The sequence below is a fragment of the Labeo rohita genome, chromosome 2 (assembly GCF_022985175.1).
Source record: "Labeo rohita strain BAU-BD-2019 chromosome 2, IGBB_LRoh.1.0, whole genome shotgun sequence".
Lineage (NCBI taxonomy): Eukaryota > Metazoa > Chordata > Actinopteri > Cypriniformes > Cyprinidae > Labeo > Labeo rohita.
In genome coordinates this window covers 3,507,700-3,523,132 of record NC_066870.1, presented here as the reverse complement: position 1 = coordinate 3,523,132, position 15,433 = coordinate 3,507,700, and the positions used below count along the sequence as shown (strand labels likewise).

The window sequence follows — 15,433 nt, the reverse complement described above, 5'->3', positions numbered from 1 at the left end:
TGGCCACTGATGTGTGCTCTCTGTGTTTTCTTTCAGAATTATCATTGGCTAATAGAAAGGTTAAAAAATAACTTTTAATTAAGATGGAAATATGATCAAGACCCTTGATTATGTGGTGATGTAACCTGTTGTGCAGTGCTCAAAACTGTGGACAACATAAGCCAGTTCCACCGTAAAATAACATCTTAATTACTGTCGTCCTGTTCTAGTTGAAAACTCATCAACACATAGAATAATGCTGCGGATTTCAAACCACTTCAGTGGACCTTTAACAGCTGCATTTCTGTAAACTGTTGTATTACAAAGCTGTCAATACAAATACTTCTTTTAATAAGTATGACGGGGATTTGTTGTAGTCATGTGTCCATTTTGTGCAGGGAAGCGTGTAGAGGTCCATTACAAGACGGGGATCATACCATCATCATAAGGCACATCACACTTTACATTTCATTAAACAGCACAACCATTTTCAACACATAATAATAAGAAGAAATGTTTCTTGAGAAGCAAATCAGCATATTAGAATGATTTCTGAAGGATCATGTGACACTGAAGTCTTTGCTCTCACAGAAAATATATATAAACGTTTTAGAACTTTAGCATTCAAACTATGGTCATGTAGCTTATCACAAATTGCATTCAATCAGCAAACAAAAAGCATTTTTTTTATTTTATTTTAATTTCTCCAACAGAAAACAAGAACAACAAAAAAGTGTTACATGATATATATCTGAATGCTAGAAACTATAAGTGAAACGGAAAGCGTAGCTGCACTTGCACTTTACACTTTGTCTACAACGGACGTGAACGACGCAACGCATTACATCAAAAGCACATTATAATCAGCTAATCTGTCTACACTGGACACGCCAAGTTGGCAACAGCAAACAGATGCCTATTTCTATTTCTGACAACAGGAGAAATAAGGATAACTGTGCCATCTACTTTACAGCAGTGTCTCTAAATCCCTTTATGCATTCTTACCCAAATTGGTCTCTGTATCATGCCAAAATTGTGGGAGGTCTGATCCATTGGGTAAAGTGCTAATTATTAGTTATTAGGTAATGCCAAATAATGGAAAGGTTGCTGGTTTGAGTCTTGCATGGGCTGATGCATGAGCCATTGCTTTTATGCAATCAGTGTGATTTCCCTAGGGCGCTTGGTATCATAATTGCTGATTGCAGTTCTATTTACTCTCGTGTCTGTCATGTGCATCCAAAAGAACTGTGGAGATTGCACAAGATTGTGCGAGAGAATTGAGGACCGTTATTGGTCTTATGTCACCTTTTAAGTGGGATCTCTTGCTCTCTTTCTGTTTGAAGAGGTCTGGAGTCTATCTCCTCTTCTGGTCTCATGAATATTTTAAGGGCTTCAATGTGGAAAATAGTTTTGTTTCCCCTGAGAACATTATTTCCCAGCAACCTTTGATTGTACGCCACAGTCAGTCCTCAGAACTGGAGCTGACACCTTAGTAACAACATGTGCCAATTATTCTTGGATGGAGCTTTGTTCCAGGGAGTTATTTTGTTGTTGTTGGTGGTGGTGGGATTTTTATTTTTTTCTGAGAACATGCCTATGGTACAAGACCCATTGTCAAACCGCCATACTCTGACACTTTACATCCTCAAAAAGGCTTTAAATGTTACCTTTTTTGTGTGCCGTGTACTTCTGTTTCTTGTGTCCATCACAATGACATATTTAATTGTCAGTGTTGGGAAGTAACGCGAGTTACGTAATATTATTACTTTTTCCAAGTAACTAGTAAAGTAACACATTACTTTTTAATTGACAATAAAATTGACAAGAGTTACTTTTTTCAAATAAGTAACACCAGTTACGTTTCCCCCCATTTATTGATTAAAAGCTCTCCTGTCCCCATGTTGAGAGAAATCGGGAGTAAGATGTTAGTTCTAGAATAAATGTGCATTAATTCAACGCACTCACAAAAAACAGATTCAGTATTCCTCAAAATGAATAAAAAGTGAAATTCAACTGTTAAATAATACAAATATCCTTTATGCATTTAATCCCATTTTATTAACCAATGTCTTTGCTGCCGACCTTTGACGATCCGATTCAACCATACTAATAAGCAAAAATTACTTAATAGTCTAACATTTCTTTTTTTGAAGAGTTGACATTTTTTTACGCTGTCTACTGTACAGATGTGAATTTACTTTTCTTAAAGCCTGAGGATTTTGGTGTGAAAAGGCTTTTACATTTGCCAAAAATAGAATTTTTTATATTAAAAACAAAGAAGCAAGCCCTGCCCAGATTTAAAAAGTAACGCAAAAGTAAAGTAATGCATTACTTTCCATAAAAAGTAACTAAGTAATGTAATTAGTTACTTCTTTAGGAAGCAACTCAATATTGTAATGCATTAATATTGTAATTTTTAATGCATTTTTTCATTTTTAGCAATGTTTTGTTAATTAAGGTGACTGTTTTAACTAATGACTTTTTCTTTTTTTCTAACAGGGATTCTTCGTGTCCGTATTTTACTGCTTTCTTAATGGTGAGGTGAGTCAATGATGCGTTTAATTTTATGGACGGACAGGACAGGAAGATGACTATCAATATACAAGCTCTTTCCACAGACATATCACCCCGTCACCTTATCTGTTCTCTGCCGCCCAAGTCTATTATTATGTGGGAGGCTATTTACACTGACTCGCTTCCCACAAACACCAAGAAGAGCAGAGCAATTTATCAGCACCCCGCAAACTGCTCTCTTTTAATAGGGCCATTTTTATTACTTATAGGATGCCTCTTCAGCCACCTGTAACGTTATCTTCTTAATATCAGTATCGCTTCACACATCTGTCATTCTCTATAGTGATTTCCCTCTTCTTTGTCAAAACAGGACGATGAAACTGATATTATTTGTGTGTTTGTCTGTATGTTTGTAGATATAAGCTATCTCACATATAGAATGTGTGCACATTTTTCAATTCCGAGTCTTTAACCAGTCGAGTCCGAGTCCAAAATGGGCCGAGTCGGACTCAAGTCCAAGTCCCAAAGCGCAGAGTCTGAGTCCAGTGAAACACTACTGTTTGTCAGTATCTTAACATTGTTTTAACTTTTTACAACTAGACAAACACACTGTCAATTTAAATGTAACAAAAGCAAACCTCTTGCATATTGCCATTTTGATTATTGATTTCATACCATCTAATAATTAGTGTCCTGCTCTGCTTAGCAAACTTAAAGTCATGTAACAGAAGTTATGGCTGACTTGATTTATGTATTGTGACATATTTCAGAGTGAAAGAGGTTTTAGAATGTGAAAAATTACAGGGCGGGACTTTATTCATTGTTAGTTACATAGTAAATGTATAAATTCAAGGGTGAGGGTAAAGGAGTGTAAAGGGACCCCACAGGGATGCCAGTTGTTACTGAAGCAGGAGTTGGGGGGGCGGAGCACATGAGATGTCTACATGTGGAATGAAAGTAATTCAATATATCTATAGCTTTTAGAGATATATGAGGGAAACAGCGGCCTTCTAGCTGACCTTGGAAGAATACTGAGACATGTTGCCACAACCTGGTGGGCGAAGGAGACCCAGCCGGAGCACAGTCAGGCACTACTCCGCAGCTAGGCCTGACTGCGGGGCATGGAGGGCCCAAGGTTCGCGGGGGGGAACAACTGAGGGATATAGCGCACGGATCCCATAGGAGTGGCGCAGCAAGCCGACACCAGCCGGTCCCTGGTTTTGATATGACAGGGAGATGGCATCTACCACCCAATGGGCCAACCTCTGTTTGGAGACAGCATTCCCTTTCTGCTGACCTCCAAAGCAGACAAAGAGCTGCTCGGTGCGTCTGAAGTGCCGAGTGTGGTCCACATATATACGGAGGGCGCGGACTGGACACAGCAGCGCAGAGGCCGGGTCTGCCTCCTCCAGGGGCAGAGCTTGCAGGTTCACCACCTGATCGCGGAAAGGCGTGGTGGGAACCTTGGGCACATAGCCAGGCCAGGGTCTCAGGATGACGTGAGAATCGTCGGGCCCGAATTCCAGGCACGCTTCGTCGACAGAGAAGGCTTGTAGGTCCCCGGAGCGCTGTCTTAAGAGACAGATATTTCAGCTCTACTGACGCGAGTGGCTCAAATGGGGCCTCCCGTAGACCCTGGAGGGTGACGGAGAGATCCCAAGAGGGTACGAGGTGCGGTCTGGGGGGATTGACCCTTCTCGCACCTCTAAGGAACTTCACGACCAGTTGGTGCTTACCAAGGGATGCTCCATCCACTGCATCGTGATACGCTGCAATGGCAGCAACGTACACTTTGAGAGTCGAACGGGACAGCCTGCGCTCCACCTTCTCCTGCAGGAAGGAAAGCACTACTGCAATCGGACATCTCTGTGGGTCCTCTCCGTGAGAGGAGCACCAGTCAACGAACAGACCCCATCTCAGTGCATAGGCCTGCCTCGTAGAGGGAGCTCTAGACTGAGTGATAGTATCTATCACGGCCTGTGAAAGGCCGGAGAGGTCTGACGCGTCCCGTCCAGGAGCCAGACGTGCAGGTTCCATAGGTCGGGACGCGGGTGCCAAATTGTGCCCATCCCGAGAAAGAAGGTCTCTCCTCAAGGGGATCTTCCAGGGAGGGGCTGCCGCAAGGGAAATGAGGTCTGGAAACCAGGTCCGGGTGGGCCAGTATGGCGCAACCAGCAGAACCTGCTCCTCGTCCTCCCTGATCTTGCACAGTGTCTGTGCAAGGAGGCTCACTGGGGGAAAGGCGTACTTGGGCCCCAGAGGCCAGCTGTGTGCCAGTGCATCCCTGCCGAGGGGAGCCTCGCTGAGGGAGTAAAACAGCTGGCAGTGGGAGGATTCGGGGGAGGCAAACAGATCTATCTGGGCTTCGCCGAAATGGCTCCAAATCAGCTGGACTACCTGGGGGTGGAGTCGCCATTTTCCAGGATGGGTGGACTGCCGTGAGAGCTGGTCGGCTGCACGGTTGAGTTCTCCTGGAATGTGAATGGCACGTAGCAATTTCAGCCTCGTCTGACTCCACAGGAGCAGATGGCGGGCGAGTTGTGACATGCGACGGGAGCGAAGACCACCTTGGTGGTTGATATAGGCTATGGTCGTAGTGCTGTCGGTGCGAACAAGCACGTGATTGTGGCGCAGCATCGGTCGGAAGCGACGCAGAGCAAGAAGCACAGCCAACAACTCTAGGCAATTGATATGCCATTGCAGTCGAGGTCCTGTCCAGGAGCCCGAGGCTGCTTGCCCATTGCATACAGCACCCCAACCTGTGGAAGAGGCATCCGTGTAAACCACAAGATGCCTGGAGACTTGTCCCAGAGGGACTCCGGCCTGAAGAAAGGCCGGGTCTGACCACGGGCTGAACAGGCGGCGACACTGCAGGGAAACGCCAATCCGGAGTGTGCCATGGTGCCATGCCCATCTCGGGACTCGATCGTGTAACCAGTGCTGAAGCGGTCTCATATGAAGCAAGCCCAGCGGCGTCACCGTGGCTGCAGCTGCCATATGCCCCAGGAGCCTCTGAAATGTTTTGAGAGGGACCGCTGTCTTGTGTCTGAATGAGTTCAGACAATTCAGCACTGACTGCGCGCGCTCGTTGGTGAGGCGGGCTGTCATGTTGACCGAGTCCAGCTCCACACCGAGAAAAGAGATCCTCTGCACTGGGGAGAGTTTGCTCTTCTCCCGGTTGACCTGAAGGCTCAGATGGCTGAGGTGCTGGAGCACCAGGTCCCTGTGTTCGCACAACACATCCCGCGAGTGAGCTATGAGAAGCCAGTCGTCGAGATAGTTGAGAATGCGAATGCCCATCCGCCAGAGGGGGGATAAGGCAGCTTCCGTGACTTTCGTAAAGACACGGGGAGAGAGGGACAGGCCAAATGTCAGCACTTTGTACTGATACGACGCTCAACCCTCGAAAGCAAACCATAGAAAGGGTCTGTGTCGAGGTAGAATCGAGACGTGAAAGTACGCGTCCTTCAGGTCGATGGCTGCAAACCAAACCTGGTGACCTGGGCCGACGGCAGCGTCTGAACGCACAGCGGCTCCCGGTCCTCCACCGGGATAGGGGACGTAGGTGTTGTCATCCCCCAAAGAGCAATCTCCTTCACCTCTGGGGTGCCCGCGTCAGGGACGCTTCGCAGCTCTCCTGCGGGTGTTCTTGGCCGGTCCCTCGAGCTGGCCCGGTCTCCCGCGGCCAGCTCGATTTCGTCGGGCCGCCAGTCTGGCATCGTGTGCCTCGGCGGGGGACAAAGCTGGTGTTTTTGGAGCCGCAGGGGGGCGCCCTCGGCGACGGGCAGGCGGAGGTTGAGGCCTCGCGGACGTGGTGGCACTGTCGTGACGAGGGAGGATGTGTTTTATCGCCTCCGTCTGCTTCTGGACCGCCGAGAACTGCTGGGCAAAGTCCTCGACGGTGTCGCCGAATAGGCCGCCCTGGGAGATGGGAGCGTCGAGAAAGCGAGCTTTGTCGACGCCTGCCATCTGGGCCAGGGTCAGCCATAGGTGTCGCTCCTGTACCACTACTGTGGACATCACCTGGCCAAGGGAACGTGCCGTCACCTTCGTCGCCCGGAGGGCGAAGTCGGTGGCGGCACGGAGTTCCTGCATCGCCCCTTGGTCAGGGCCACCCTCGTGCAGATGTTTTAATGCCTTGGCTTGGTAAACCTGCAGGGTCGCCATGGCGTGCAGGGCAGTGGCAGCCTGTCCAGCGGCGTGGTAAGCCCTGCCCGCGAGAACGGACGAAAGCTTACATGCCCTGGAGGGGAGATGGGGCTGATCCCGCCAGGTGGCAGCGCCCGCGGGCATAAATGCACCGCGACTGCGCGCTCAACCTAAGGGATCGCCACATAACCCCTGGCTGCCCCGCCGTCGAGGGTGGCGAGGGGAGAGGAGCTGGGGCGTGGGCGAGATGAATACGGAGCCTGCCACGTCCTCACCAGCTCCTCGTGCACCTCCGGGAAGAAAAGTACTGGGGGGAGCGCGGCGGTGCCGCGGGCGCCTTCCCCAGAAACCAGTCATCCAGCCTTGAAGGATCGGCCGGTGGTGTTTTGGGCACCTCCAGACCGATCTCCTTGGTGGCTCGGAGGAGCATAGCCGAAAGTTCGGCGTCCGCCGAGACGTCCGCTTCATCCTCCGACTCTCCCTCTGATGCTGTAGCAGACATCTCAACCTCCTGTGGAGCACCAAAGGAGACACTCGGCCCGGCCAGATGCAGAACTGCTTTGGACACTCAACGGGGCGGTGATGCAGAAGTCCGCGGGGCTTTGCTGGCCGGCGGAGCATTCTGCACGGTCACCTGTCTGTCCCCCAAGTGCCTCGCCGCGGTAGCCGAAAGACCTTGACGTCTCAACGACTTACCGTGGGAAGGCAACGAGGGGAGCCTACTCACGAACGAGCGGCGGGACTTTAACGCGGCCATGGTCATGCGTTCGCAATGAACGCATGAACCATCCGTGAATGCTGCCTCAGCGTGCTCTCGGCCAGGGACGTGAGGCAGTGATCATGTCCGTCCAGCAAGGCGAGGAAACTGCCGCATGCAGAAGCGCACGGCCGGAGAGACATCCCGGGAAAAATGCCCTCGACAGCCATGAGAAATTTGCTCTTTTAGATCCCAGTTTGCCCAGGGAGGACCGCGGCACAACTGTGCACTCAAACGGGGAGGCTCGCTGGATCGCAAGGTGGCTCTTCTTGCCGTGACAACGGCAGCCCGCAGGATCTCGCTGGCGGCTGCCAAACGTTTTTTTAGATTAAGCTCTTTTAGTGTTGGCAGCACGCCAGCGGAGAGAGAGCAGGAACTCTTAACAGGAACTCTTTTTTCTTTTTTTTTTCAAGCTCGAGACGAGGCTCCGAAGCGAAAATCTGAATGAGTGGTTGCATGCTGCCATCTTATATACCCGTATGTACGGGGGAGTGGCTCGACATGCAAATACCACTCGCCAATGTTCACTGGCCTTTTGAATAAGGCTCAGAGATGATTGGACTCTCAGGCGAGTTCCCATATGTAACGTCGTAGTGAAACGACTGAAGGGGAACTGTGATACAGAGCATAGAAATAATTGAATTGAAATAGCAATTTAAAAATCAAGATTTAGCTGTCTTGATATAAAAGATGTCATAGAAAAATAAAAAATAACAAAAAAACAAAGTGTACAGCTGTACATTTTTGATCATTTGTTGAATATATTTGTTTTTCAGTAACATTTCTGATATAAAAATACATTTTTGATCATTTGTTGAATATATTTGTTTTTCTATTTCAGCTAATTGTAAGCCTTTTTATTTTTGTTTGTTTGTTTGTTTTTTAAAAAAGAAAAATGTAGTATTTATTTCGAATTGGCCACACTAACATTTTATGCTATGCACTTCTTTGTGACTCACTGTTTGCAATGGATTTTTTATATTTTATATATTTATATATATATATATATATATATATATATAAACTACCTGAAATAATAATGAATTACAGGAGATGTGGTATATAAAGCATTTATTAACAAACTATTACTATATTTCTAAATAATATTTAAATAGTTTATCAATCATTTACTTACACTTTCTAAATGATCTTATGAACCAACGACAACACTGAAAGAACTGGTGTATTAATAATATAATAGTTAATTTGAAATGATAAATTGATCATTAATAAATTATTAAAATGCATTTATTATAAATCAAGAACAAAGCATTTATAGCTAAATTTTAAACGGCTTACTACATTCTATTAATGTTGGGACAATGCTTTATAAATGATGAATTGACTATTTACTAATGTTTAAATAATGATTCATAGCGCACAGTTATTATAAAGTGTAACTAATTTTTGTTATGACCGTGGGCAAGACTGTTAATATTCTTCTAATCAAGATGTCATCAGGCTCATCTTATCACATATCTAGACCACCAACATCAAATCAAATCATGTCAGTACCAACTGTCACTACGTCAGCTGTGTCATTCTCTGTTTGCCCATTAGTAATATAATGTGTGTAGATGGAGGCAAAAACATCCTCACTCATGACTGACTGATTAAATGATGACAGGTTTAAAATAAAATGCCCATAATATGATCATTTTTATAGCTCTTTTTTTTCTGAGCCCTTCTTATTTTTAATAAGCATTTTATGTAAGTCAGGTCCACATTGCTCTGTCCATTTCAAATTCAAATCTTGCACTTGAATGAAGACTAAACTATTCTAGGGCAAAAGATTTTTACAAATAGTTTTTGAGGGTTGAATCATTTTGCTATTATGCATCATTTAAAATCTGTATGCTCAAGTGAGTTTGAATGCAAAGAAGCAAAGTTAACCCATGTGAGGAAGAAAAATCACATTCTTAACCTATTGTGACATCCTTCATTCACCCCTGTTGCGGCCATCAAAACAAGCAAACAGCTGAGCAGATTTATGGCTCTGTCTCATGCGGTTAACATAAATCAATAATGTTCTCACAAGACAAAGCCTGTGCAGTCTTTCAGCCTCCTTTGACTTAAAGGTCAAAGAAGAAAATATCACAACCTGAATGTGTGAAATGGATTGGAGGCAACCTTAGAGTGGTAAGCAAAACCTTCATCCGATTCAGAGCAAAATACATACTGGATAAGAGCTGTAAATCACCAATCCTCTTATGGTGCCAAGACCAATAACAAGATCATCTAAAGAGTCAGAATTCTTTCAGAAGCTGATCAAGCGATTTGAACAGAGGCCATGTTACATCTTTTAGAACTATATATAATAATATGTTTCTAGTTTCAAATTAATAAATGACAGATAACTGGCAAATAATCAATCACCAAGTGAAAATAAATACTGGAACAATATGCAGAAAACAGTGAAACAAAAATAAAGTACTAAATCTGCATAATTTATTTATGCTGCGTAGCATTGCTGGTATAGTATTATTATTATTCAGCATTTTCAGAACTTACTCAAAAGTGCTTAAGTTATTGGAAAATCAGAAAGTAGGTCACAGAAAGGATTGTTTTACTGCTATTTTAGATGCTTTCTTTATTTGCTTTGGATGGCAACAGTGCTTCTGTCGCCAAAGGCTTGTCAAATAATCTGGTAACAAATTCAAAAACTGTCAACTTAAAAATGCAGAAAAATCAGGAAAAAGGTGGGTAATTAATCTGTATGTTAACTATTAAATATCTGGAATGGTATGACACTGTGTATACACTAGGGATGCAACAATACAGTTTATCCACGGTTCGGTTTTTAACCACGGTTTTTGGTTCAGTTGCTTTCTGATAGCTTGCCATATGAGTGTTTTGTTTTTGTTTTTTTTTTTTTGTTTTTTTTTGCATCTAATTAACAACAAAATACTCCTGTAGACCTCTGTACACTGGAAAAAGCGTGGATTATTACATGTCTGCTTAATATTTCTTTTGAGAGAGGTATTTTTCCGATTTTTACACAAAATAGGATGGGTTTCATTCATACTGGACACCAGAGGGCGCCTTCGTGCAGAAAATCCACATAAGCGTCAAAGAGATAACACTGATGACGTTTCAGCCATGATAATCCATAATATGGATAGAGGCATCGCTATTGCTGTAACTGAATAAAAACAAGATATAACTTTAAACATTTTGAATGATGAACTGTAAGAACAGTAAACACTCGTCTGCAATAATATATGGTTTATCTGTGTTCTTCAAGCCATCTCGGGTATTTTCATAATGATTATGTATATTTGTAAGCCATTGCTACTCAACATACAGTATAGAATGTATTGTCTACCTCATTCTATGATAAGAAACCACATCAGATCACAAAAGGAAGTTATTTCAATCACTCGACTGATGCTGTGAAGTAAAAATAAGTTATAATGTTCTTTTTTTTTGGACAGAAAATTTAGAAAGGCTTATCATTGCATTTTATTAGAAGGAAAGATGCTCTGCAAGTGTTGCTTTTTCAAATATAAATGGGGAGGCGTTTCCTCATCTCATCATGTGAAATCAGGGACACACACACAGCAAATTTTGAGAGAAATTCACAAACACGTATTGAGCCGTGGATGTCGTACAGAATGGTTCGATATTATATTGAGTACTGTGACATCCCTAGTATACACTGATCAGCTTCAGCATTAAAGGACACTTATTGTGCATGTCCTCGCTCATAATAAAGTCCACTGAGATATCGCGTTCCACCATGAGAAGTGATAAACCTCTACTCAACGTGCGTTGCTGAAACGTGATATCCAATAATAAAATAATTATCCAAATTAAGGCAGATGAAGCATCTTCCTGAAGAAGAGAAATCTGAGTGATGGTGCATGCATGTGTTTTTGGGGCACTGGAGGCGCAGTGCCTCGGTGGGCGTAGTTTGCAAATTGTCATGATTCTGAACAGGCTTCAGACAATCATCACACCCAGATGGTGTTTGCATAATATCTGCATCAACCACTAACATAGCACTGTGTAAAAATAAAAAGGAAACTATCTAACTTTCTTTTTTTATAACTTAATATACTACACAGTGGCACTGTAAGCCTAAAGGAAGTCACACAACGAAAGAGAAGTTAACAGCTATTTGTGACTAACATCATGCAGTTTAATGAAAAACTATGTGAGTGGTGCTCTGTGGCCCACCGGGATTCTGAACAGCCTCTTGAGTCATAGCTGGGAGCTGCGGACAGACATTGATGGCGCCACTGATGTGCTAATAAGACACAAACAGCTGTACTTCTAACATTTTTACTGAATACATTGAATAATCATTGTCAGTGCAGGGTGAAAAAAGTAAGTAAACTCTTGAATTTAATAACTTGTCAGAAATGCAGACTAAAACATTTTCTGTAGCTGCTTATTTTTTTATTCTATTTTTTGGATCATCTCTCCCCACAAATCGGTTTCATTTTATGAATATTTCTAGGTTGTCTTGAAAGCTCCGCTCTCTTTGGGTTATGCCATGGCATATGAATTGGCTTAAGGTCAGGACTCAGGAAAAGCCATATTTTTTCTTTTTTAACCTTTAGTTGATTTACTTGTGTACTTTGGATCGCCTAACCTTTCTAAAGCTTGGAGTCATGAACTGCTGTGCTGACATTCCCCTGTAAAATCCCTTGATAAATCTTAGAATGGATTGTTCTTTCAATGTTTGCACAGAATCCAAACCCTGGAGCAGAGAAGAACCACAGTGCTCCTTCTACCATGCTTCATAACTGGGAAAAGGTTTTATTGTTGGTGTCCAGTGCCCTTTTTTCCCTAAAAAAAATGTTGTGGGTTTTCAGTAAATATTCTGAACTGCCTTTACTTTTGGGTCCTTTGTTTATTTGCATGATGCACATTAACCAGTATTTCTTGAGAGCAACAAATTTATCAGTAACCAGGCTTAGTGTGCCTTTATTTGAAGGGCAGGACACCAGTGCAGTTTTTATTCCTTAATTGAGTCCATATAGCTTTTTAGAGGTTGTATCACAGAGGTTCACCTACTTTTTCCAGTCTGCTCTGTCAATGAAAAGTACAACTGTTTGTGTGTAATTAATCATACTGTGTTTGTCTATAATTGTGAATTATGTGAAGATCAGAGGCTCCAGCATGGTTCAAAAGCTTTATTAGCATTCCAGCGGCCCTACATTTTTTGAGTAAGCAATATAAGAATCCAGTTCACAGACTTATTGTTGTTACTGTATATACAGTGCACAGCATAAATGAGTATACCCCCTCTAAAACTTAATAAATTCAGCAATTACTCTATACTTAGAAGAAATGGTAGGGTTCTTTGTAGATATAATGTTCTAACAAGCCAGCTTGATCAATTACCAAAGAAGAATGTCAAAATTATTCAGCAAAATAAGATTTTCTTATCAAGGTGATAAAATGGTGTGTTGCAAAAATGAGTACACCCTCCTAAAGCTGCGTTCACACTAGCAGCGACTTCTGTTCTGTCCAGAGGCTGGCGACTAGGTTGCTAGTGGGCGTTCTCGCTACTGGTTGCCTTGACAGCGAATCAGGTTTCTTGCCCGCTAAATACAAACATTTTGGAGGCAAAAGACTAAATATAATATAAATATAAATTAAATCTGTACATACAAACAAAAACGAATGAAAAGCAGAGCCTACTTTTTTCCATTGAGTATGTTTATCTATGGCTGAGAGGAGAACGATCACATGAGCTCTACCGTCTTCTTTCCTATTGGCTCCCGAAAGTCGCTCTTCATTTGCATAAAGTTGAGGGATTCTCGACTTTGTCGCGTCGCTGGACATGCCCCATCTGGTCGGCAACGGCCGTTGTAGCTCGATGTCGCTCTTGTCGCCGAAAAATTTAAATGAATGGGATCGTGTCGCTTTGTCGCTGCCTGTCACTTGTAGTGTGAACGGGGCTTAAAGGTTACTAAGTGTAGGTTTAAGGCTATATTTGATCAACAGGTAAGTATATTGAACCAAAACATTTAAAGACAAGAAAGTGTTTATAACCTGCTGAATCATACTAAGACTTAATGCTGGCAACAATGAAACCACTTGGGAGAGAACTGCCAGGTGACTTATTTCTTAGCATAAAAGAGGACAGTGGTACAAAAGGAATACCAAATTATTGTTTCAAGTGTGAAAATATAGCAGAAGTAACACTGACATTCAAAAACAATGGACTTATGACAAGGCTCCTGAAATAATCAGGCCTTCACTTTAAGTTTTTTATTTAGTGATGAGTGAATTTTTGCTAGAAAGAGAGCAGGAGAAATACCACGCAAGTGTCTCAGAACTGGCAAAAGCTGAAAAGAGTGACACTTTATCTTGCAGAGTACGACACGTCCTGCAGAAGTGACATGCTTGGTTGTTGTCACCACTAGAATCACCTACTGTAGCTAAACCACAATAAACTCATTTAACCTCTTCCAAGATCCATATATAAAAAATATAGACTTCTGGGAAACCATACTCTTGTCTGAAGACACCAAGTTGATCATTTCAGATTCAAAAGCATCCAAAATGTTCTGGTGTTGCTAGAGGAGTACAGTGAAAAGTGCCTGGTACCCATAGTGATGTTCAGTGGTAGTAAAGCTCTTCTATAGGGATGTATGAGTGCTGAAAGTGTGCTGGAATTGTGTTTTATCAATGCTTTTGTGAATTCACACACCATTGTGTGATGTAATACAATAAACTGAAACTGAAGATGCTACTCTCCCCTCATTCCCTGCATTATTGGGCATTTTTTCAGCATGACAATGAAGATATCCATTCTCCCAAGGTGAAAATCATACAGTGGATACTCCACTCAATCTTAACACTCTTGAGCAGCTGTTGGGGATTCTGTAGAGATGAGCTGAGCAAAACTCCCCATTAAAGACCAGGGCATTTAAGGAGGTTGTCCTTGAGGAATTAAACAGGACAGATGTGAAAATTGGTCATGAACTTGTACACTCAGTGCCAAGAAGAGTCAGAGCAGTGTACCTGGAGTTCTGGGGGACATACTAAATACTAGAATATTATACATTTGCTGAATTAAATCTTGGGTGTACTCATTTCTGCAATCCGTCATTTAAACAAAATTGGCGAATTTACTTATTTTACAGAAAATATTGACATTTATTTTGTTGTTTTTATTAAGTATATGATTAATACATTTCAATTAATAAATTTCAATCTTTCCAGGAATTGTATTAGTAATCATTAAGAAAATACATCTCTTATATTTATTCAGAGGGGGTGTACTCATTTATGCTGTGCACTGTATATTGAACCAAAATAAAGACAAGTAATTTCCTGACAGTTAAAAGTGTTTTATAGCCTACTGAATCATACTCAGACTTAATGCTGTCAACGATGAAACCACTTGGGAGAGAACTGGCAGGTGACTTATTCCTTTTTATAAAAGAGGACAATGGTACAAGAGAAATACCAAATTATTGTTTTAAGTGTGAGAATATAGCAGAAGTAGCACTGACATTCAGAAACATACATGCTATGTTTGGATTTACTTTTTTTTCTTTAACTCTCTCTGAATTTAAAAAGGTATCTCAGCAATCATGCCATAAACAAATTATTGTAGTCCACATTATTTATTTACTAATTCCTTTTCATTCCTGTTCATTAATTTATTTAACATTTACATTTATTAATTTAGCACATGCTTTTATCCAAAGTGATATACAAGTGATTCATCATAAAGACAAGTGCTCGTAATACAAAGATGCAGTTAAGTGCTCACAGAAGAGATGTTTTATGCAGCATTGTAAAAAACATTGTAAAAAATTTACTGCAACAGGTAGGAAAAGTAAAACGAATTGTAATATGCAATCTACATAAGATACTGTAAGATGTAATCTACACAAGCTTAGGATGCTTTAAGGAGACACGATTCAGAACATTCTAGCAACCAAAAGCAATGAGCTATGCATTTTAAATAAATGCATTAAAAAAAAAAAAAAAACCGTGTAGTATGTTTTACCATGTCCATTGGAATTCTGCAGATTGTCCTCCGTAATCAGTGTGGAAAAGTTAAAA

At 42.3% G+C, this 15,433-nt stretch overlaps 1 protein-coding gene across 1 annotated transcript in view; it reads left to right on the top strand.

The window, feature by feature from the left end:
- Positions 1-15,433, top strand: part of LOC127153978 (corticotropin-releasing factor receptor 2) — a 110,828-nt gene that overhangs the window by 91,659 nt on the left and 3,736 nt on the right. The window contains exon 11 of the mRNA XM_051095313.1: positions 2,479-2,520. Coding sequence (XP_050951270.1) covers positions 2,479-2,520 — 42 coding nt within the window. The remainder of the gene's footprint in view (positions 1-2,478; positions 2,521-15,433) is intronic.